This window comes from Lagopus leucura, unplaced genomic scaffold (assembly GCF_019238085.1).
Source record: "Lagopus leucura isolate 7727_CA_CO unplaced genomic scaffold, USGS_WTPT01 Super-Scaffold_1, whole genome shotgun sequence".
NCBI classification, from domain to species: Eukaryota; Metazoa; Chordata; class Aves; order Galliformes; family Phasianidae; genus Lagopus; species Lagopus leucura.
Window position 1 is genome coordinate 8690677 of NW_024962250.1, and position 23769 is coordinate 8714445.

Here is a 23769-nt window from a genome sequence, read left to right on the forward strand (position 1 = left end):
CAAGATCATCTTACCACCCTAAGAAAAAGCTGGTCACCATCATCATCTTCCTCACTACTGCTACTGTTTTCAGTCCTCTGTGCAGCATGAAAATGCTACAAGTTGTATCAATAGTATCATAGCCAGTCTTCAAAAATGAAAGATAATCCACACAGATGACAAAGGCAAAAATCTCATTTGAAAAAAAAAAAAAAACCAACCCTCCCTCCATGTTTAAATTGCTGCCATTCTGCATTCTCAGTTGCCAACAGCTTGGTGAAGATAACATTTGAAGCCAGTTTCTACATACCATTCTAGTCACTAAAAACATCTGTACATATGAGGCCTAAGAATAGTGATTTTTTCCCTCCTGTTCACTCAAGTCTTCTGAATAGCTTGTACAGTTAACGTTACAGTATGGTTCAAAAGAATATGTCTACGTTTTACTTCAGTTTTTCCCGTCTACATTATTAAAGTTAACAATTCTGCAGGATTTCTGGCTTTATCCATTTATACTTTGGGAACAAGTCTCTGAAAAAAAGTTCTCCTTAAGATCACAAGCAGGTCACAGCACGAGCCTGCTGTGTGTGCAGACACAGATACAACCTGCAAGGATATGTAAGTTCTGTCAAACAGATGAGCTACCAAGGAAAGCAATAAGCTATAACCAGGATGTTTAATGCAGTAAGTCATCTGTGGAGTTCAGAGCAACTCCCAGTATTGTGGAAGATACCAACAGGGGACAGAAAGGAAGAAGGCAGAAGACAAACCTAATGTAATTGTAGGCTTAAAGTATCAGAAAACTGCTGTATTTATTTCATTTTTTACATTATTAATCTAGGACTGGCAGGAGGGAAACTTCAGATCTTTCACTTCTGTTCAGAAATGTGCGAGTTGCCCTATGTTAGCTTTTCAACAAGTTGATAAGCCAAGTGTAGTGAAAAATGTTTTTAAAAAGACTAATGGGAAAAAAAAATTGTAAATGTAAGGCCACAGAGTTATGCAAGGGAGCTTTGTGAAGACGTTAATACTACTTGTTCACTCACGTGAGAGAGAAAAGTGGAAGGAAACCATGCAAGCCTTTCTACTCTTTGCCTAACTTTTATTAAATTGTATATACAAACTTCTTTTGTGCTTCCAATAGAGAATATATTTCCTTATTTGTCTCAAAAAAAAAAAAAAAAAAAAAAAAAATCCACTCCAAAGCAACAGGACTTGGGAAAAAAAAACATTAAATATTGACAAATAGCTTTATTTCACAAAATTTCTTCTCCCCAGAAGGGCATGGAGGTCATGTTTGTTTCATTTTTTAATCAATTAAGCATAGCAAATTAAAAGTTGAAGTGTTTTCTAATTAAAGACTCTACAGCATCTATCTGTGGCCTGTAAGGGCTGGAAGAAGTATGCCACAACAAATCTTGCAGAAGCAGAGTCAAATGTAATAGCCCCACCTTTTTTCTCTGCCCATCTGCTTGGGGTTTACTGCCTTCACAGCACAGCTGACAGAAGACACTATGCACTTGCACCTCAGCTACTCTACTGTAAAGTGCCATGAGCCAGTATAAGTTGCTGCTGATGATGAACAAGAGCTAAGCTATTAGACTTCACAGCTGAATGAAGTACAGGCACACATTCACTTCTGCTGAGACAGCTATGAGCTAAGAACAAGAAAAGCTAACTCCCTAAGCCAGTACCCACAGAGGTTTGTCTAGCAGCTCCCTAGAAGTCTAGCTGTGCTGACACTTACCTGGTAACCATCAGATGTAAAGAGTATGAATCCAAATTAAGAGCTTTTGTCATACAGTCTGTGTTGGGCTTCCCTGTGTAAGGTTTTGCATGCAAAGCCTCCACAACCAAGAACAGAGTATAAATAGAAAACTGTCAAAAAGCTCTCTTTCATTCGAAAAGGAGCAAAGCAAACAAACAAAAAAAAAAACATCAGTTGTATAGAAAATTTCTAGTTTGACTTAAACACAATGATCTTGGCTACAAGGATCAATTGTAACAGGAAAGCCCATCTCAAAATTGTTAACATGCGAGGCAATTCTAAACAGACACTGGAAACAAAAATATCCCAGCACTGTGTACACCATCAAGGCCTCATGGTGCAGCAGTACCTACACCCTCTAGGAAGCAATACCATCTTCTCTTAGAAGAGTGCCAACTTCTTGGGGGGAGATTTGCAGGGAGGAAAGTTTTTTCTGAAATGTTTGCTTAAATAGCTGCTTAACATGAATAGTCAAGCAATTGTGGAACACTGCAGGAGTGTGTCTGGAGTTTGGTTGTTGTTGTTTTTTGGTATTTTGTTTCCCTTTGAATTAAACCATGCAACACATGGAAGGTAGGGGCGAATAATTTTTTCGAGGCAACCACCACATTGCCGGCAATGAGATGTGCCAACTTGCTAACAGCCAGGGTTAGCTCTACGTAACTGTTACCTATAGGTCAATGGCATTTAAAATAGAAAATCTTTCTTACACAGTGTTATGAATAAAATTGCACTTGATTTAAAACTCTTATCACTGTAACTTTTCCAAATATCTCCTTTCTTAATATTCTTCATCAATGGGAGCTTCTCTCTAAAACCTTTCATTAATGTTGGACACACAACATGACAGTATAAGCCCTTATCTACCAGAAAATGGGTCTGTTGTTTCTTCAGTGCTTATTTCCTGCTGTTCCCACCCTCCACCAAAAAAGGTAAAGGCAATTCACCTCTAGGTGTCAATTGTAACATTAAAATATAAACTCCTCAAGCAGACATTAGGAATTTTAGTTTCACAGATTAAATATTTGAAAAAAGTTACAGAAGGTGCTGGAATAGTACACATTTAAATTGCTTAAAAATCCAAACTTGCAGCAACTTCGCAATTTGAAAATTTCCAAAAGATTTATCAGTGTCCTTGTGAAGTTCTTTCACAGCAAGACGCCCTCGTGACAATAAAGTGTCAAACTTCCAAGACTGAGATCAAGAAACAAATCAGCAGGATGTACTTGCTCCACCAAGCAACTTTAAAAGAGATGTCTCCAATTCCAATAGCAAAAGCCTCCTCCTTCATTCCATTTTGGACCTTTCAAAGTGTGTAATCATTCTTTCCTGCAAAATAAGAAATTCCAATTCTATCATTTTCCCCAATAGATGTAAATTACTCAGAAATAAGGTGATATGCTGTGCATGTACACAATACACACTCGTGCATTTTAACACAACTTACAGCAGACATACCACTATTTTTAGAACGAAAAGATCACATCATTCACACATGACTGATGCACAGGCCCACACCACAATTTTCACTGTTGTGAAATCAGCTCTCCTTAAGTATCTGATGGGTCATACTGTGCTTCTGCTCCACTCCTATTTCAAACATTTAAATTCTAGATATATTACAATGCTTTTCAAATTCACTACAAGTGTTAAAGTACTTAACAGTGTCATAATGCTAAGAATATCTTTGCAACAAATGTTACAACAGTATTCATTACTCACAATGCTGATCAAAAATATTTTTCTCCAAACTACCTAACTAAATTGTTTTTCCACATCACATTTCTCCCAAATCATTTAACAAAGAGGAATTGAAACTGAGTAGGAAACCTCAAAAAAAATTGCATAGACACACAGACTACAGCAGGAAGAGCTTGTAATTCAAAAAACTATTGCTTTATGTTGAACTCTATTCTTCAGTACAGGTCCAATCATCCCTAAAATTACAAGCATTGCAGACAGCAAATCTTTCAGACCTAACTGCATTCTCAAAAGCTGTATCATGGTTCTGCTTCTCACTGTCCCCCTTGTAGTATTTTAATATTGCACTGGCAAGATCAGAGACTAGTTCTAATAAGCCAAGTCCCTAGCAGCTGACTTGTGACTCTTTTGGTATGTCAGAAGACTGTTTCGTACTAAAGATATATTCACTGACCTCATCTGAATCCAGAAGAGCTGGAAGAGCACTGCAGGGGATAAAAAAAAAAAAAAAAAAGATAGTTAAGAAAACTGAAGCGCCTACTAAGAGCATATATTGAAAACTGTTTTCAGCCTGACCTTGTACCTTAAGCTTTTTAGGACAAAAAAAAAAAAAAAGAACAATAATGAAGATAGACCTTTCAGTTAAATACATAGATATTAAAGGAAAATACAAGGAGGAGGAAGAGCCAAAGTAGTAATCTCTCAATGACCTTCACAACTCAAACACAATTTTGTACTCTGCTTCTGTCTTCTCATTATGAACTGAACAATTTTCACGTTGCAAGGAAATAAGCTGCGTTCACAGCATCTTACAGCCTGACTGCAACTACAAAAGAGGTATTTTGTAAATATATAAACAGTGCTAAGCCATACTTAAGACATTTAGGATATGGGACCATGCTGTAAAGAAAAAAATTCCTATAAAATCACACAAGTTACACTGGTATCATAGCCTTTTTCAGCTACAACAGACCTTCCATTTATGTACTGAGATTTCAGCCCTTCACAATCCTGATCAATGTACTTTCAAGGACAGAAAGCCCTGTTGCAGACCACCTCAGAGTGACCCTTTCTAGCTTATACCAGCCTAGTACTAAGGAAACCTACAGTTTTTCAAATAGATAATTGCTTGACCCAGACACAAAAAAACCAAAAAAGAAATAATTCAATTGAGAAAATGTACTTTTTTCTCCTCTTGAAGCTTCACTTGATTTTTTGTCTTTAAATGTCTCCAAGCAGAGCTTTGTTCTTAAATCTAAAGAATCTGCCAAAATTTACCATTCAAATGCATGAATGCAAGGAATCCATGAACTTGCTATGAAAAATTTAGATACACATACTGATCTTCTTAGAATGTAAGAACTAGCATTAAAAGCAGAATACATATGGACTGTGTATACAGCTGACTAAATTGCATAAAAATGACTCAATATTCCAAAAACGTACAGAAATAAATGAAATTACTCAGTGATTTACATCCAGTAAGATGCTCAGACAAAGAGGGTGCTCGGTTGTTTTTTGCTTTCCAAATTTATTTTCTTATTTTTTAACTTCAGTGAAGTGCAAATGAATCAGTTTATGTTTTCACAGAGAGAGCATTCTGTAAGTTAGCACGTGTTCAAGCAGCATAAATCATAAGTCTGAGAAACTGCATAACCATGTGGAAGACTGTTCAAAAAAAAAAAAAGAATAATAATAATAAATCAGGAAGCCAATTCCAGACTCATTTCAGTATCTGTTTATGTAAGGGCAGCATGCAAGGTGTAGGAACAAAAAATACATTAGAGTGCTTACTGTCCGAGGAGCCCACTTTTATTGTGACTACAAAAAAAAATACTCACACATCAGTCACAGAAGAAGGAACATTCTCTTCTACCCACTTCAGGTCATCCTCCTGCTACAAGTACAGAAATTAAATGGAAAACAAGTCACTTTTCCCAAAGTAGTGTATTTTTCTTCACAGCCTACTTCAGAAAAACATTAAAAGTGATTTCTGAATTACAGAAAAAAATATTCCAACAGGGAAAAGAAACCTATAAATTATTAACAACTTAAGATTCTGTAATAACTCTGTAATTATTTGTTACTAAGCAAAGCAGTCAGTCACTCGTGACAGATTCACACTGTACACATCACCCATAATGAATCACAAATCTCAAAATTAAAAAACTTCCTTAGCCTGACAAATTTATTAGACTAATCTATTATTCTTTATCAGAATATAGCATTACACACTTCTATCTATGCTGGATTGTGCGAGCATTCCTAAAGAGCAGACTGAATTCTCAAGTCTCCACAGGCAGACTTCCTTTTCAGGAGCACGGTATACATATGAAGTTTTGACACACTCCCACTCTGAACCAAACCAGGAAACTCACATTTACAAGCTGACAGCTTTGCATATTGTGAACTACTGGGAGGCAGACAAACAAAAGGTTCTCTCTGTTAAGGAGGACATACTTACAGCTTTGTTTGCTTTTACATTCCCATTTGGTTCTTGCTTTGTACTTCTCATTTTCATTCCCTCTGAAAACAAAAGAAGGGGAAAAAAAGACTGGTAACTAAGGTCCTGATAGGTGAAATACCTATTTGTCCTGAATTTTGATATTTCCTAGATAAAACTGCAATTTCTATTCTTTTTCTCTAAACCAGTGCAAGGATCAAAGAAATGGCTTCTCAGAGCTGTGCAGTCTCCCTCCTTGGAGATCTTCAAAAGCTGTCTGTATGTGGCCCTGGACACCCTACTCTATTTGACTCCCTTAGGCAGGCTGTTTGGACCAGATGATCACCAGATATCCCTTCCAGGCTCAGCCATTCTGTGATTTCTACAACTCCCCAAATTTATTTTACCTCTTGACTGCTGACCAGCCTTGTTTAAGAGCTGAGAAGCAACATGCATCTCCTAGCCTGCCAGACAGCCAATAGAGATGATTTGGCAAACACACCTAGGAGATAATACATACTTTCTCAAATGACCCTCATATATCCCAGCAGCAGTATGCGTAACACTTATCCTTTTTACAATGCTTACAAATGGTTTTGCTTGAAGGATAACAGACATAGTACAGAGATTTCAAGTAGTTGGAGTGAGAGAAAGGTGCCACCTAGTGTTATAAAGCAGGACTGCTTCGAGGTCCATCCCTACGTTTACAGTGGACATTTCCCCCTTGTTCACTATAAACATGGAATAGTTTGAGACTAAAAGAAGGTCGACTTAAATTAGATGTCAGGCAGAAATTCTTTACTCAGAGGGTGGAGAGGCACTCTCACTTCCAGAGAATTTGTGCCTCTCCCATCCCCGGAGGCATTCAAGGCCAGGTCGGATGGGGCACTGGGCAGCCTGATCTAGCAGGCATCAACTCTGCCCATGGCAGAGGTGTTGGAACTGGATGATCTTTAACGTTCCTTCCAACCCAAACTACTCTATGGTTCTATGATGATTTCTGCAGAGTTTAGAGAACAGATAATAAACTAGAATAATTCAAACAGATTGTAAAAGAGGAACTGCAAACTAACCCACTGACTAACAACAATATCTAAGAGACCTCTGTCATCATAGCCGGATGCAAACAGGACTTTGCTCATATTAAAAAAAAAAAAAAATAGTCCAGTGGATATGGTAAAACAACCACAACAGCGGCAGTGTGCTCAATGTCATCTGAAAACACCAAATTGCAAATGTTAAATATAAAGCCATTCTTCTTCTGCAACAGGCAATTGCATCCTCCACTTCTACAGCAGTAACAAACTTTATTTTTATTTCTTACCCCTGACAGAAAGACTTCTCTCCCCAGACATCTCCAAATCATGTGGAAAGAAATTTTGCCCTTACCAAAGCTTTCCTTTAACATTGGCTCCTTCTGCTCATCATCCTCCTCCTCTTCAGACAGTGGTGAGAAAGCAAACCTTTAGGAGGGAAAGAAAGATAACTTAGAGGAACGTGTATTGCCATGTAAGAGTTATTACTCCAACATTAACATTTATTCATTATTCTGTGCAGCATATTGTTTTGAAGACCTGTGTTCAACTATATAAAGAAGAGCTCAAAAGACTTCTTTTCAAATAAGTTCACCACCAGGAACAGACTGAACTTTAACTATGTGACTTCTCACATCTATTCCTGCATATGCTGCTTAGTATCCTACATTAGTATGCTATGGATCAGTATAGTGCAACTGAAATCACCCAACAGGGCTAATTTGGATAAACAAGCACTCCCCAAAACAGTATTTTTAGAAAGAGTTGAGAAAAGCTGAACCTTTGGTTGTTAGCAGAAGGTCTCCACAGAATCATTATGACAAAAAGGATCATTGAGAACAGTAAGCGCCAGATAGCATCATCCACCCATAGCTCCTGCCAGTCCTGTCAATGAAAACAGAAGCACAAATAGAAGCTGTTGGAAGAAAATCCATGTTTTCAGCTCTTTCCAAAGATGTGTTAGACGTGTGTGAAAGAGGCTACTTCCTACAACAGTGATAATTTTACTGTGTGGTTACTACTCTAGACATAAGTCACAGAAAAAAAAAAAATCTGTTCCAGAATCCTCAATCTCTTAGACTGACAAATTTAAGCTTTTCTAAAGAGGCACCAATCACAGAAAGCATTCAGTGTAAACTCACCGACTGACAGTCCACCAGCCTGAACTTCATGGTAGTCCAGATAATAAATACAATGGATGCTGCAAGATTAAAACAAACAAACTGCTTATTACTACAACATGTGCTACTGTTTGTACATTGCTAACAGGATTGTGTTTCCCAACTGAAGGGTGAAGATTTAAATAGGGAGATTCCTGAGAAGTAAACTATTAGTTTCAGAAAACATGAGACTGACTTACTGACCTGACCTTAAGAAGTAGTTTAGGCACAGCCAAAGACACAAGGTGTAAGTCAAGGAGTTACTATTTAACCAAAATCCTTATCCCTATTTACTATTCTTATGTTCCTTTCAACCTGCTTTCCACACAACACTTTCACTATTGGTTGACATACAAGCTACCTTGCAGTAACTGAACCATTTGATCTGCCTGAATACAAAAACATTCAGATCTTGACACATAAGACTCCCAGCGTTCAAACTAAGCTCTCAACAGTTTTAGAGGTGACACCTCCCTCTGCTAAGGAGACTGATGATGACAGAGAACCAGATGCTGCAAGGAACTTAATGAGAGCTGGCAATTAGATGAATGTGCTGTTTTGTTGTTTATGTAAAATAAATAAATAAATAAATAAATATGCGCACACGCTGGTTAGAAGCTTTCTTGTTCACTGTACGAATGTCATTTCCAAATATATGAGAGAAGACAAGCACCTGGCAGCACTAAGATATAACTTATATATATATATAACTATATATATATATATATATCTTATATATATATATAGTTTTTTATATATATATATATATATATATATATATATATATAACTCCTGGAGTTCAGTTATCACTGCTGTAGAGAGAATCTCAACTTTTAGTCTTTCAAAATACAGGTATGACATTGTGTTACAATCCTAAGAAGACTGCTTTTTCAAGAGTCACTCTGGTCTTCAGCTAAGGAGGAAGGAACACTAAAAAATGATCTTAGCAATGCCCAGCCAGGAAAAAAAAACCTTTCAAGCACAGTTATTATTAAGAGGGACAAAAGCACTCCATTAGAGAAGCTCTTACTAACTTCCTGACTAATGATCTACTGCCTCTAAAGCATCAATGTAACATTTGACAAACTACTAGAAACAGGTCAAGTGATAGAAATGATAAGCATTTTCGTTACATTTACAGAACGGTTACTAAATTCAAGATCTGCTTTAGTGATCAAATCAAGTTATACATTCTAAACAACTACACTCTTATTTGATTCATGTAATTTTCTGCTTACCTGCTACTGCCAAGATGAGTGTGTTGGTGAAGTGCCGATACAAAGAGAGTTTCACAACATTCCTTCGAAGTTTTAGCAGTTTCATTGTTTGAGTCAAGCTGATGAATATGTACAGAAAGTCAAGGAAAGCCTCTGAGAGGACAAGGAGGACAGAAACTTAAGAGGACACAGGTTTTATGAACAACAGCCCCCACCCAGACACACACCCACGAACACAGCCCTCTAAGACATAGAGGAGACTCATGGCAGAACAGAAGGTCATCCTATGGCAGCAATATCAAACACTCCCTTTTCAACGAATTTCAAATGTATTTCAAAGAAAACACACCCCCCACCAAGTAAAATAGTGAAGGATATCCACCAGCACAGGGCAGTATCTAGGAAAGCCAGGGGAATAAAAGCCAAGGAGGCAAGATCATTCTGGGCCTGGAGACAAAGAGAGAGCCAGTAAGAACAAACTGAAAAGGAAACAAGGTGCAGGAGCAAGGAGCGTCAGGCTATGTTATGAGAAACTGCAGACACTTCACCACAATGCTTCTGAGTTTTATTACAGAAACAAGTGTTTGAACAAGATGTTCAACTCAATGCACAGAGGGGTATATAAAGGACAAAAGCAAACTATAGCACACTGTCAGTTCACAACTCTCTGTCAGCAAGGCAAGAAGTAGTTTTCCAGATTAAGTCAATTTAGCAGCATTAACAAGAGCCTCTGTTAAGATTACTGCTGCAAAGATTTAGTCTGGCCACTTCTGTTATAGAAAGTTAGCAATCAGCTTGTTAGAGATACGGTAATAACATCCTCTACACTACTCATGGGAGAACTCAATGCTCACACGGGTTTGACTGAAAGTTGCAAAAGTTGCCTTTTGAGTATACAAGCAACTGTGAAAGTCCTAAATAATAAAAGCAAGTCATTTTTTACTGCTTCTAAAATATCAGATGAACAGTTCTGTGAACAAGCTTGTAACTTTCTACAGTTTATGAAAGGATATCCACAAAATAATACAGGCATCAATCATGGACAGGGCCAAGTTTGCTATCAGAGCCAGAGTGTCATAGAAAAACTGAAAAAGTACCAAATATATAACATGTTAAATACCTTGTCCCGAGACACTAACAGTGAACAATAACAGAAATTTACACACTAATAGTACTTCTAGAATGAAGCAAGTAGCAGCACAACTCACTAACATTTCCTCAGGTACAGCCTCAAATATAAAACACTGGTTTGTTTATTGCTGGATTTGCTTGGTTTTGTTGTTGTCTTTACTTTTTTCTTTTTTTTTTGAAACAGAAAAACTAAGAAAAAACAACATTCATAGCCAGATGAATCACCTTTAGGTCTGGAACTGGCCCTCCATCCTCAAATTTCTACCCAATCTAAAGTCACAACAGCATCTGGAACCCAGCTAATGACTAAATTATGAAAACTATTTCAAAATACACAATTACATCCAGATGCATAAAGCAGACAAGTTTAAAAGAGTTATCAATAAACCACATCAACAGTTCCAGAATTTAGCCAATTGTCTTTTTTCCTTCTTTTGCGGATTCTTCTGGAGAATCTCTGGGATTCTCCCTTGGCACTTAATTTTAAGACAGTAGAACCTGTAGCATACAAGAAAAATTCAAGCAGCAGTTACTGACCCCTGTGACTCTAAGAACACCTTCCATGCCAGAAAATAATAGATAAAGGGCTCCAGCCATAACAACTTTGTGAAGAGTAACCCCAAGACGAGGCCTGTAAAAAAAACAAACTGAAGTTAATCTTTAGTGCAGGAGAAGAATGAAGTCACATCAACTCGAATTCAGCACAAGGCAAGAGGCATGCAAATAAAAGCCTCTTGTGACAAGTCACCCCCAGGCCTTTGGAATCATTTTATTATTGTGCTCCTACGCTTACCTTTTTTTTAAAATGTCTTTTGACCTGATGTAGCTAAGGAAGAGATCAGTAACAGTTAACTCCCTCGGCATTTTATTACCATTTCAAGAAGTCCCAGGCCCCATCTTCTTTTTCAGTTCCCACAACACACCCCAACTTGACAGAAGATCCCAATGCCACATGACACTGTTTTACCACATAATACAGCTGGAGGAGACAGATAAGGAGCAGAAGCCTCCTAAAGCAGATCTCTGCTAGAGATTTATGAGCTCAGCAGTGACTCTCAGAACCCTAAGCAACAGTAAGCAAGGGGATGCAAAAAAGGAGCAATCACCACATGGAAGTATATGTCTCTGTTGACTAGTGAAGACGGGAGCTTTACACCACTTAACTCAAGCATCCATCTTTTAAGTTGCAAATTGCAGGGAAATTAGTACAACCTTAAATTACTAGAAAAACAGATTTTTACTCACTTGACTATTCCATATCCCAGGCTGACTATGATGACCAGAGTTCGAGCCAGTGAACGTTTCACAGCGGAAAGCAGTTCTGCCAGTATTAGCGCTCCTTGAACTAACAAAAGCAAAGAAGAAGCTAGGTTATAAAAAATAACTTGTATTTTATTGACTACTGCATATAATTGTAGTATAAGAGCAGACACTTATTTTCAGCAAGTAGGCTATTAAAATGTATAATGCCTTCATTGCCTACGTCTGGAGTAAGGTTTCAGAATACCTAAGTCTTTTACTGTTAAAAATAAAATTATTTTTTAAAAGTGAAAATTAAATCCAAGGAAAGCAGAAAGTAAAGATCCACACATTTTTTTATTCACAATATTAGCCTGGACAATCTTCCAAACAAGCCAATCAATAAAACCTCCTGTACCGTGGATGTGACCAATTAAAAAAGTCATAATGAAGTTTTACTTCATTTCATTCGTAGGATGGAAGCATACTACAGTGTCCCAAAGGATTTTTTTTGAGAGTTGTCTATGATGAGTTATCAGGCTACTGGCTGAAAGCCAAAGGTTATTGGCAATGGGGTCACAATAAACAGTTGAAAGTCTCCTTCCAAGGCTAACCGTAAGATGTGAATCACAAGCTACACTTCAGAAGCCCTGTTTCAAACCCCAAGTGAGTTTTACAGTGAATATTTAAAGAATCTAGCATTCTATGCTCCTGAAGATCTACATCAGAAGTTTTAGACACAGCATTTTAGTTTTAGAAGAGCACAGGCTGTCAAGAGATCATAAAAAGAATTTACAGTATATTAAAAGACACAGAAACTCTGTTCCATGTTCTTTGTTTTGAGGCAATCCTCAAGTAATCATGTAGGGTTACAGAAGAATTTTAACTAATTCAATATGTGTTAGCATAATTAGTGCTGTGCCCATCAATGAAAGTGCAAGTTGCAATTGTCACTTACCAGATTCCCCTGTATAGCGGATGTTCTGGAACTCTGCATAGAAAACTGCTTTCTCAAGCATCCCCAGGAAGATAACAGCACCAATCCAGAACTGGATCCTCAGGAGATCCCTCCAGTAACAGGCTGACCATGCAAGCCACAGAACTCCGAAGAATACGTACACAATACACATCACCATGAAAAACTATTATACAAAGAGAAGCAAGAAGTAGTGCACTCAGATGAAAGAAAAATAAAAATTGAAGAATCATACATATAAATTCAAACATTCCATTACAGAAAAAGCATGGAAGTTAGCTACACAATCCTTTAAAGCTTCCACAAACTGAAAACATCTCTTAGAACAGTTTTCTGATCCTTACAGGTTTTCATGCCCAAGCATCCACACAGTTCAAATGTTCAAAGGACCTAAACATGCCAGTTCATATTCAGATATTCCATTACAGAAACAAGCAGACAGAGACCTTTTTCTGGACCTGCCACAAGCAGATATTCACATCTACGAATTACAAGTCATCGGAACTGCTGGAAACTTCTTACTTATGCAGCAAGTAAAACACATTTTAGAAACACCATGAGGTTCTCCTATTTACAGGTTACTCTTGACAATAAAGACAGGCTAGATATCTTATTATTGATCCCCAGCTAAAGTCTGCCTACACTAGATAACTTCTTTTATTTTCTAAGCATCCTTGACAGAAGCAGCTATCGATCAAGTCAGCAATCCCTTTGAACAAAAGGGGAATTTGCTCTTTGTAGTTTAATTGTGCTTTCACTATTAAGCAGTATTGAGGACCTCCTCATAGTGTGGAGGATCGCTGGTGGAAGAAGGAAGATGAGACTATGAGAGAACATAGCAATGACAAATGAAACAGTAGCTGTAAACAAAACAATAGAATAGTGAATTTCCTAAGATATGAACTAAGGAAAAAACAAGAGTGTCAGTAAAATTGCTCAGTTTAATTATACTGATAACTTTTGGAACTACAAAAACTGACAGTCATCAAGTCGAACAATCCATAAGCAGAAATTAACAGCATATGCAAATATCTGAAATCTACACCTGTTTTCCCTACCCTGTATGTAGTACTCCAAGAAAAACTTCTCACAGATTAGTATTTGAAAGCTTTGACAGGCTTTGTCACCCTTAAGCATAGAAAGAGAGTATTTAGCAGAGATTCACATCCACTGACAACTTGATAGCAAAACTGTTTTACTTACAATCATCAGAGGATAGTCTGCAAGTGATAGGTACTCATATGGCCCCTTGAGTTCTACTGTCACTGTCAAAAAAAAACCACAGTAACCAATTTAAGCAGGAAGCAAATGTGGGAAGCCAGGTTATAAGGTACTTAACTGATTTTTACTCAAGCATAAAGAAATCCCACATCTTATCATGGAAGAAACCTTTAAATTTAACTTCACTTTGGAATCAAGTGCAAGACTCGTAACATATTCAACTAATTAAATTATATTAAAGCAATTAAAACTATATGCTCTGTGACCAAGTAACTTGCAGTAGCACTTCAAGTTACAGTACTTTGTGCTGTGGATTAATGTGTAACGGCAAAGTTTGAAAACACACGCTCTTTTTAAGTGGATTTTAAATCTTCTCTAAAACATGGATAATTGTATTTTATCTATCAGTGCAACGATAATATAAAGGCCATAGCTGTCATTTTGAAATTATGTTCTACATGATTTGAGCTTATTGATGTAAATCATTACATTGGTCTGATCATTTTAAAAAAAAAAAAAAACCTCAAAATTGAACTGCTTGGGTATTTTCTCTACTTCCATCATTAAGCTGATAGACCAACAGCCTTAAGATTGTCAAACCACTCACATTAGCCACCAAAGTAATCACATTATCTTAAGATGCTGTGGTCGGTACTATGTATATTATGTGTAGTCAAAGGTAGCGACTTACGAAAATGAACTAAGTAGTATATATAAAGAAGTACCTTAGAAACCAGTCAGAATGGTACACATAAAAAAAGCAGTATATTTTTAGCTGTCTTACTTGTAAAGAGCTTTTCTTTAGGATTTGAGGCAGGTGTTGTTCTCTCCGCTCTTTTAAGTTTGTTAGCAGAATCTTTTGGAGCTGTAACTCCAATTTGCACAATAAATATATATGGCCCATCTCTCCAAGTTTTAATAACAGCATTCATTGTCTGAAAATGAGATGTCTGCATGTAAATAACATATGAAAAAACAAAATAGTACATGAAATAGATGAGAGTACGCTCTCCATACATGGGTGCTATCTTCCATATAAAAAAAAAGTTCATCTGATCGTGATCCTAAAGCTTGTTAACAAATATTTGATGTGTTTTGTTTTGTTGTTTTTTTTTTTTTTTTTTTTTTTTTTTTAATTCATTTATGAGTCATATCTAAATAGTCTGAAATTTGCCTACGTTTGAATCTAGAAGAATCATTAAAAGACTGAAGAGGTGATCAGGGCTTACTAAGAAATTGTGTACTGTCTTATTGCAAGAGTGATCTCAAAAGTATTGCAAACATTACAAAGAATTCAATAAAGCTGCTATTCCTTGTTGTCAGTCTAGGAATACAGATTGTCAGCGATGCTTCTTGACTCCTGAAAGTAAGTGCTTTACAACAGGACACCGGCATACAACTTGGCTCTCTGGTGAAGACTAAGTTACAGTGTAAGATAAAAGAGATAAAAGATAAACTGAAGAGAATTTTAAAAATTCCTTATTAGTCATTTCCTCTGGAAACTACTACTGCCTCTGAAAGCTCTCATGCCTCTAAGAACCAAATATTGCTAGTAAACTAAGGGCAAGGAAGCTTACCCGATTAAGTATTTGAACCATAGGGAAATAAATACATAAAATCAGAGATTTTATTTTGAGTTCCAGTGCACAAAACTTAGTTCTACAACTAGGCAATCCCAACCATATCAAGAACTGCAATTGTTCACCAGAAGCTCTGAGGTAAAAGCTAGGACTGTGTACACATACGCTGCTTACAAGACCAAAGTAGACCTAGCACAAGTTTTAATAATGGCATCTCCAAGAGAACTTCAGTATTAAGTCCATGCTTTTCTTCTAAGAGTCCTCTTGACTACGAGACTTAAAGCAAACAGAATTTTATGCATCAAAAATGTTTATGCTAATATAAGTTAAACTGCTTATTAAAAAAATACCAAGCCTGAAATAAAATAGACTTTTCCTTTAAAATACATCTATCTTTTGCTGCACTGACTCCTTATTCCACAGCCACACATTTACTTTCTAGCCTTATGGCCTTGTTAATAGGAAGTTAATAAGGAAGTGAACTTTTTTTTTTTTGCATTCAGGAAATTCAGTGTGAAGTTATTTTAATAACTGTTCCTGGTTAAGACTTGAACATAACACATAATAAAAATGCTAACAGAAACTCAAAAGAAATTATTCACCTTGTTACATACAATGTTTTAAAGTACTGATTAGGTCAAGACGAAAACAAATGTAATCTCTAAATAATAGTGATCTCTTACAGCAGTGATTACTTCATTATAACCTTAAGGCTGATATTTTTTTTAAATTATTCATACCATGATTTTGAATGATTAAAGTTCTATATTTCACATGGAAGAATCATTATAAATATAGTTATAGCCATTTCCTCCCCCCCCCATTCCCCCCAAATTTATTTTCAGGCTAAAGCAAATGAAAGTCTCAGAAAGTAACCCCCCCACTTCCATACCCACCTGTCCCTGCAAAACAAAACAAACGTACCACACAAACCACGCAACAAAACTGTACTACTCCTGTAAACATCACTAGATAATTTCTAGCTTTTCTTGTAAAAAAATTACAAAAATCCTACACCACTGGATTCCAAATTGCATTTCAATTCAGAATACATACAGTTTTATCTGCCACCATCGTGCGATTTCCCCCACTCTCTGTCTTATCTTTCATGCCCTTAGAGAAAAACAGAAAATGGATAAGACAGGATATCAAAACTCTTTCTTTCACATTCTTTACAAGGACAAAAATATACCTCTTGTTTCTCAGGTGAGAGAGGCTCTGGATGAACAAATTCTTTATAGAAAACCTGTAAGAGTAAAAAAAAAAAAATTAAAATGTACAGCATTTATAGGTACCGTGTGTTAACGTGACATCACTGCCATTAAAGTTTTAAGGAAGGATTATCTGAAACAGCAGCAGCATTGGAGAGTTCTCATTTCTTTAATTAAATCAAAACAACTGTCCAGGGAATTTTGAATACTTAGATTAATATTTTGTCACTTGAGAATTGCTTCTCTCCTTCCTCTCTTATACAACAGGTCTGTATTTTTAGAGCTGGATCTGTAGACATGACAGCAGTGAAATTAATGTTACTTCCCAAATATGCATCTGTTAGCTACCTCCATTACTAAATGGCACTTGCAAGGACAGACACGAGATTTTGGGATTTCTGCCTTGGTACATGCAAAAAAAGCCCCCAGAAAAATGTATGTCTATTATTCAGATAAGGATCCAGGATCTGCCAACTCTCTCAAACTCTAAACCTAGTGAAACTACTGTATCACAAGAAACAAAGCCGAAAACTAATAAGGAGCCATTCATATCAAAGTTCAAAAATGAATACCTGGGAAGAATAACTTGTTAAAATTTCAGTAGACTTTGCAAAGGAATGGGAGGAAAAAATCACTAAAAGTTTTTAAAATTCCCAGCTTCATCAACATTCAGTTGAGATGCCTCAGTTCATATTACATAGACAAGCCCTCAACAGCTTTTCTATAAAACCATGGAAAAACAGAACAAATATTTCTAATATGAATAAACCTAAAAAGTAGGCAGTATTTGTGTATTTTAAAAACTCCTTTCAAGTCATCTTCACATATGAAAGGAGTTAGAGGTGTGCAAAACAGATCATTAAAAAACCTTTCCAAGTCACCTTTAGGCAAGCTATTTTCTTCAGGAAAGAAGAAAAAACTAGATTCAACAGCTGGAAGACAACTCCCAGTTGTCTTCAGGAGTGGTTCAATAAAGACACAACATGGCACAGTTTGCTTCAAATCCTTAAGTACATCATAAAAAAGAACCAGACTGTTACGTTGACACCACCATTAATGTGACTGCACAGCTTCTGGAGATATATAGCTGGCACAGAGCCTTTTTTCAAACATTATTTCACAAAGTCACGTGACATTGTCTTTCTTGTTTTTCCTATTTCAACCACCATTTTGCTCTGTTTTCTTTTTCTTTTAACCAATTTCCCAGTCCTCCACTGGGCCAAATTCAACAGGAGATTCATTCTATTGCCAGAGAAGCACACTGTTACTCATCTAGCAGTACACCTCCATAACTCAGCTCTTAGTGCTAAATGAAATTCAGAGCACACAACCACGAACAAAAAGAAGAACTCAATTTTAAAGTGTGGGTATTTTTTCCTCAAGGTGGGTCACAAGTTGAACAGAAAGTCAAAAGTAAAGCACAAATTCAGTAGTCACTGCTGCAATTTGGTTGTCATAAACAGACCAAAAAAAAAGTACTTTCCAACCTACAGCAATCCTCATGTGAGTGATCCTCATTTAGCAGGATCTAATGCCATCTGTCTGCTGTATGAGGGAATAGGGCAAACTAAAATTTCTATCCATACCTGGGGCTTGAACAGCTTGGAGCAATTTGGAAAGACGAGAGAAGATGTGGCATAGTACCCTGACCAGCCTGGATGCTCTTCAGACGTAGTCCCAAAATAACTTTCTGCCTGTTCTTCCTGCCAAACAGAGAAGAGAATTTAAATTAGTATTCATTACATCAAATGTTTCATCTGAGCAGGCAGCTGCAAGACCTGGAAAGCACCAAAACTTCCCTCTGAATAAACTCTTAAGCAGAGTTTAATAGGCCAGAAGCCATGCAGGACCCTTTTCCCTCCAGAAAGGATACAGATACACACAAACACACACAAGATCTGAGTAAGAATTAATACTCAATTTAAAAAAAAAATCTACTCCTGCAGTGGTGAAGCAACCAGCGAGAACTTGAGCCTGTATGAATAAACTCCACATAATTATGAAGAGATTTAATACCTCAGTACTGTGCTAGGCTAATAGTTACAACTGTCATAGTTAATATTTTAAGTAAACAAGGAAAATGTGTTACAAACAGTATAAACCACAGCTGTGTTCTACCACATCTGAAACACACACTACGCCTTTCATATAAATCACTACTTCTTTGAACATACATGTGAAAAAGAACAGAATTAAGACTAAACATGAATATATTATTTCCTATTGGCTGTCATTAAGCACTTCTGTAAATAATATTCTCGATCGACAGATAAACTCACACGCTGCAGTTTAAAGTTGATACACTTATTTCAGCTTCCGGATTTTGAAGAATTCTGACAAATACATCCACTTTACCCCCAGAAAGGTCATTAATCCCCAAAAGCTGAAGATTTATTTCTCTACATCATCTTCTCAGTGACGCAGAAGTTGGTTCTCTTTTTTGGCCAACAAAGCAATGATGATGTAAATAAGCAGTCCCTGATCCTCTCAGTTTCAGACCTGCTTAAACCAAAAAAAACCACAGCCCACATTTTCCATACAGTTCTTACCCCAAAGTTGAAGACTTCATTGTAGCAATCAGAATATCTTAAGTACCACGTAACATTGTAGCCTTGGGAGGGATCACAAGACTTCTCATCGCCTTCAACTAAAAAGACAACATATAAGGCATTTTTTCTATGTAAATCTCCTCCTTCCGTTCTGTGCCAAACTATTGTAATTGAGTTTAAACACAAAAAGTAAATGAACAGAAGAACATTACTCTCAAATAATCCACTACTGTTCAGTGGAAAAAAAAAAACAGAAGCATACAAAAAACAGACTTCAATTGTAATATCACATTAATTCCACTAAAGAGCTGAAGATCATTTGGAATTTTTTTGGTCTTAAGATAACCAGGAATGTGCCAGCAACAACAAAAAGCAAACAAGATGACAGCAGTGACTCCAAATGATCACAGTACATAAAATTATTTCCCTTTCCAACATACATCTATGATTCTATATGTCAGTATACAGCAGGTTAATACTACATGGAATTTGCATAGATACTTTTGATATACCAATACTAAAACACACTAATATTATCACCAATACAATAGAAGAAGAGGTAAAGCTTTGCAAGTCAACAACCATCCCCACAGTGGCTCACTGTCAAAACTGCAACGTTGCCTTTAGTCCAAATATTACATCTTTCCATTTTAATATACTAAGAATAGTAGAATAGAATAACAAAAAAGTAATCATGCAATCAAGAAAGATTTCACCATCATTCTTGTTTCTCAAATCTCATTCCAAATTAAATCCTGGTGAAGAAAAATTGACATTCAGAAGGTAAACTTCACATGTAAGCAAAACCAGCAGCCATTACTCAGTTCAGAAGCCATATAAATGATTATGATTGGGCTCTGCCAGTCAACAGGTACCGAAACAAAATAAATGACAGCATGTTTCTCCTAGAGCCGTCACCACAATTTCACAATGTACATTATCTCAGACTACATATCCGTTACACATGCAGAACTTTCAGTGACTGACCATAGCAGATAAAAAAAAAAAAAGATATTAAGAGACCCTGCCAAGGAATCCTAACTGACTAACCCAGCTTTAAGCCACATGACTACCAAACCAAGCCTCTGTAGAGCTACAAACAGCTAGTTCCTAACGTTGAAGACAGAGGGAAAAAAAAAAATAAAAAAAAAATAATAAAAAAAAGGAATGCAATCACTGAAAAATAAGTTTCTTTATGACACGTTCTGGTATGCATGAAAACAAGGCATACATTCTCCTCGCAGCCCTATATGCTGTCGATGGCAAAACAAAGCAACTAAAAAGCAACAAACACAATGGAGTGGGTATATGACAAGTTCTCAAGAGAAAGATACCTTACTGATACAACTGATTAAGTGAGGAATACCTCAGAGATGTGCTATAAACAAAATCATTTTTAAAATACTTTGAATGCGTTTTCCATCTATTAAAAACAGATAGAATTTCTGAAGATCTGCATTCAGCAGCAACACCAACTAAAAGCAAAACAGGACAAGACCAGAATAATGTACCAATCTAAGCAATCATCACAGGAATGCTGAAAAGGAAATACTCCCACGGAACAGAAAAGTCACCCATAGCATTTACTGAATTCAGCAACAAGGAAATCAAAGTTCCTTTGCCCTCAAGCAAAACCAGAAACATTTAACTCAAATATTAAACTCTCTATACTCATTTATAGATGAAGTGGGATTTCCCACATGATTCTAGACAGGAAACCAGATGTCTTCAAGAATAGCACTTAAGAAAATCATCAGATAAAAAAAATGTATTACAGACAGTGCTATACAACTGTGGCAGCTTTCCCAGTTAGAAGCAAAAAGCAGAAGTATTAAATACCACCACACAGACTACATCACCAAAAAAAAAAAAAAAAAAAAAATTCAACAACCCAAGGGGAAAGAGAAAAAGCAGGAGGAAGCACAGGTGCTAATCTCAGTCAAGGTAAATCTTTTAAACACAATGGTATGTAAAATAGATGTCTTCACCAGAGAATGTTAAAGCTTTAGCCCTGTTCAAAGGCTGACACCACGTAACTGCAGCCTGTATCAGCAGCCAGGAGATTAAATTCTTACTGCCAGATCTGCCACTAATCTGACTTGTAACAAATTCTTTTTTCTCAGTTTCTTAGTTTCTTCCTACTCCTGGTTTTTTCAGCCATACACCTCATGACTAGACTTACCACAGTCTGTTGTGGGAACCTAAACCTTACAAGCAATATCAGTATGACCACGCTATTTCTAAACCCTACTAAACTTCAAGATGCTCTCCCAAAACACTATCCTTTCCCCCAGACCTGCTGTTGCCTTCCTGAGAACTGTGAAACTCAGCATTTAAACCATACTTGATAAATGGGAAAACCATAAAATGGTTTTAAATAAAATGGTTTAAAAATAAATGGGAAGACCTGATGGGTCTTCACTAATAAACACCTTTATACTAGCCTCCTATTTCAGATTCACCTGGGGTTGATGGAGGCACTTTAATAAGCTCCCTTTGAAGCATTGTCCCAAGATGGGCAGGCATCTGAATTTAAACCTGAATAATAATACAGAAAGTACTAAACATAAAGAAGTATGCAATTTAATCAAAACTCACCAGTTAATAGTTCTACCACCATAATTTTTTTCAGTTATAAAGAATGAAATCATTGCAGTAAGTCTTGAAGTGACAAAGGCACGGATTCCACTGACTATTCCTGAAGTGACATTTCCTCATTTAATACAAACACAAAAAGCCAGTCACAGACACTCTACCTTTATAACTACCCAATCAGCAGATGGAGAGCTTCACCTTCTCATCACTGGTAAGAACTAGTGCAAACAACCCCTTAGAAGTGTATGGTAAAGACGTCACCCTTGCAAAATCAGCCACTTCCTCAAGTCGCCTACATCACAGCACTGTCTTTGTGCTTACAGATCAAGTCTATTTGACAGAAACTCTCCTTAGGGCACTGATCTATGTAGTCTAAAGTTGGCCAGATCAGCAATAAACAATAGAACAAAACAAACATGAAGTCTGCAAAGGTAGGTGTTCTCTCTGTAGCTCACTCATACACCGTGATCATGAAGACAAAACAGCCTTCAGGAAAGTTCTGTCTCAGTGTTTAATTTCACCCTCTTACCAGTTCCAGAGTTGTAGGTCTCCCCTAAAACCTCACAAGCACAGTCAACAGTCACCCACCAGTGATTCTGCAATATAAACAGCCCCTCACCCAGTCAAGACTCAAACTCTCTCCACATGGGGCCAGTTAGCACATTTCACTACAGAGCTCAGCACATCCCACACCTCATTACTGTCTACCTGAAATGGTACTCTCATCGCCCATCTCACTCTTTCCACCGCCTTGCCTGAACAGAACCATCCATTTCTGCTGTAGCCAAAACAGATCATGTCTTCAACACTGCTCTCAGACTCAGTGATATCAGAGCTGCAGCTTTCACCCAGTGACAGGAAACAAGGTGTCATTTCAATCAGTTCCATTAAACGCTTCACAGTCTTTTGGTCCCAAAACGTGAAATAGAGACTATGTGAAACAGTAGAGTGACAGCATGCACAGCATAAGCCCTTGGGACCACTTACATCTCAGAAAGATGGTGGTGTTGCTGAAGAGAATCTTCCCAAAGTTAAAGAACTTCTTCCCCTGGAAAGGCAAACAGAGAAGAAAACATCAGAGGGCTTCACGACACCCAGTTTACACATTGCTTTGCACTCTAAGTTTTAAATCAATACTGAAATGGAAGCAAATGACAACCAGAAGCCAGTCTCACTGGATTTTCCAGTCATGCTTCACCACCCGCTCAATCTGCTCTCAAAGATGGCTTAAGAGACTTTTCTGTTGTCGTTCTGCAAAACTCAATCAATTTTACCATAGTTTATTATATCGATTTGCATTTTCTTGCCGATAAGAAGATCTGGACCTTATCCAACCACAGAAACTTTCACTCTTAAAATCAACAGGGGCGTTCATCCCAACTCTTGTAATTTTGCTCCCATTCTCACACGAAACACACATTGTTCCCTTCTACAGTTCGACACACCGAGTTTAACGCAGTTTTCCCCACGCCGTTTCACACAGAGAGCGGCACAGAAACACAGAAAACCCTTCGCCTCCCGCTCAGCCCCGGCTTTCCCCCGCCAGGCCCCAGCCGCGCCACAGGGCCGCTGCCCCCAGCCCGGGCCCCTCGAGCCTCACGGAGCCGCTCCGCCCGGGCCGCCCGCACAGCCGCCTCCCTCCGCCCCGCGGCCACCGCCGACCGTGGCCGAATCCGGGCAGAAGGACCCCGGGCGGACCGGGGGCCGCAGACGGGAACGCCACGTTCCCCGACGCGCGAGCAGCGCACCTTCGGCCTCCGATGCCCGCACTCACCATTGGCACCGGGACCCGCCATTTAGAGAGCTGCCCGGCTCCCGCCGCGCCCGCCAGCGCCAACAACGCCAACAGCCTCAGCGGGACGGCCCCCGGCCGCCGCCACCCCCCGCACCGCGGCACCGCCGCCATCCCGCCGCACGGAGGCCGTGGCCGCACCTCTTCCGCTCCCCGCGAGCAACGCGGCTCCG

The 23769-nt window shown here is 37.9% G+C and overlaps 1 protein-coding gene across 1 annotated transcript; it reads right to left on the reverse strand.

Annotated features, from left to right (window-relative positions):
• Nucleotides 1-1217: 1217 nt before the first annotated feature.
• TMEM87A (transmembrane protein 87A) lies at nt 1218-23710 on the reverse strand. The gene is made up of 20 exons (XM_042867102.1): nt 23579-23710; nt 22792-22852; nt 19210-19307; nt 18247-18363; nt 16642-16695; nt 16506-16562; nt 14654-14804; nt 13852-13913; nt 12631-12814; nt 11679-11778; nt 10971-11064; nt 10316-10387; nt 9324-9432; nt 8068-8126; nt 7707-7810; nt 7281-7354; nt 5913-5974; nt 5290-5345; nt 3903-3933; nt 1218-3076 (listed from the first exon to the last, which is right to left on the reverse strand). Exons 1-20 carry the CDS (start codon nt 23708-23710, stop codon nt 3035-3037), a joined length of 1719 nt encoding a protein of 572 aa, XP_042723036.1. The 3' UTR covers nt 1218-3034.
• Between the last annotated feature and the right edge of the window lie 59 nt (nt 23711-23769).

Excerpts from the sequence above, each read along its gene's own strand:
- TMEM87A (XM_042867102.1), bottom strand. The coding sequence starts at position 23,710 with ATGGCGGCGGTGCCGCGGTGCGGGGGGTGGCGGCGGCCGGGGGCCGTC. Across the intron at positions 12,815-13,851 it reads CAGACTATCCTCTGATGATT|TTTTTCATGGTGATGTGTAT; the intron begins GTAAGTAAAACA and ends TTTGTATAATAG. Across the intron at positions 3,934-5,289 it reads CCTTCTTCTGTGACTGATGT|TGCTCTTCCAGCTCTTCTGG; the intron begins GTGAGTATTTTT and ends TATCCCCTGCAG.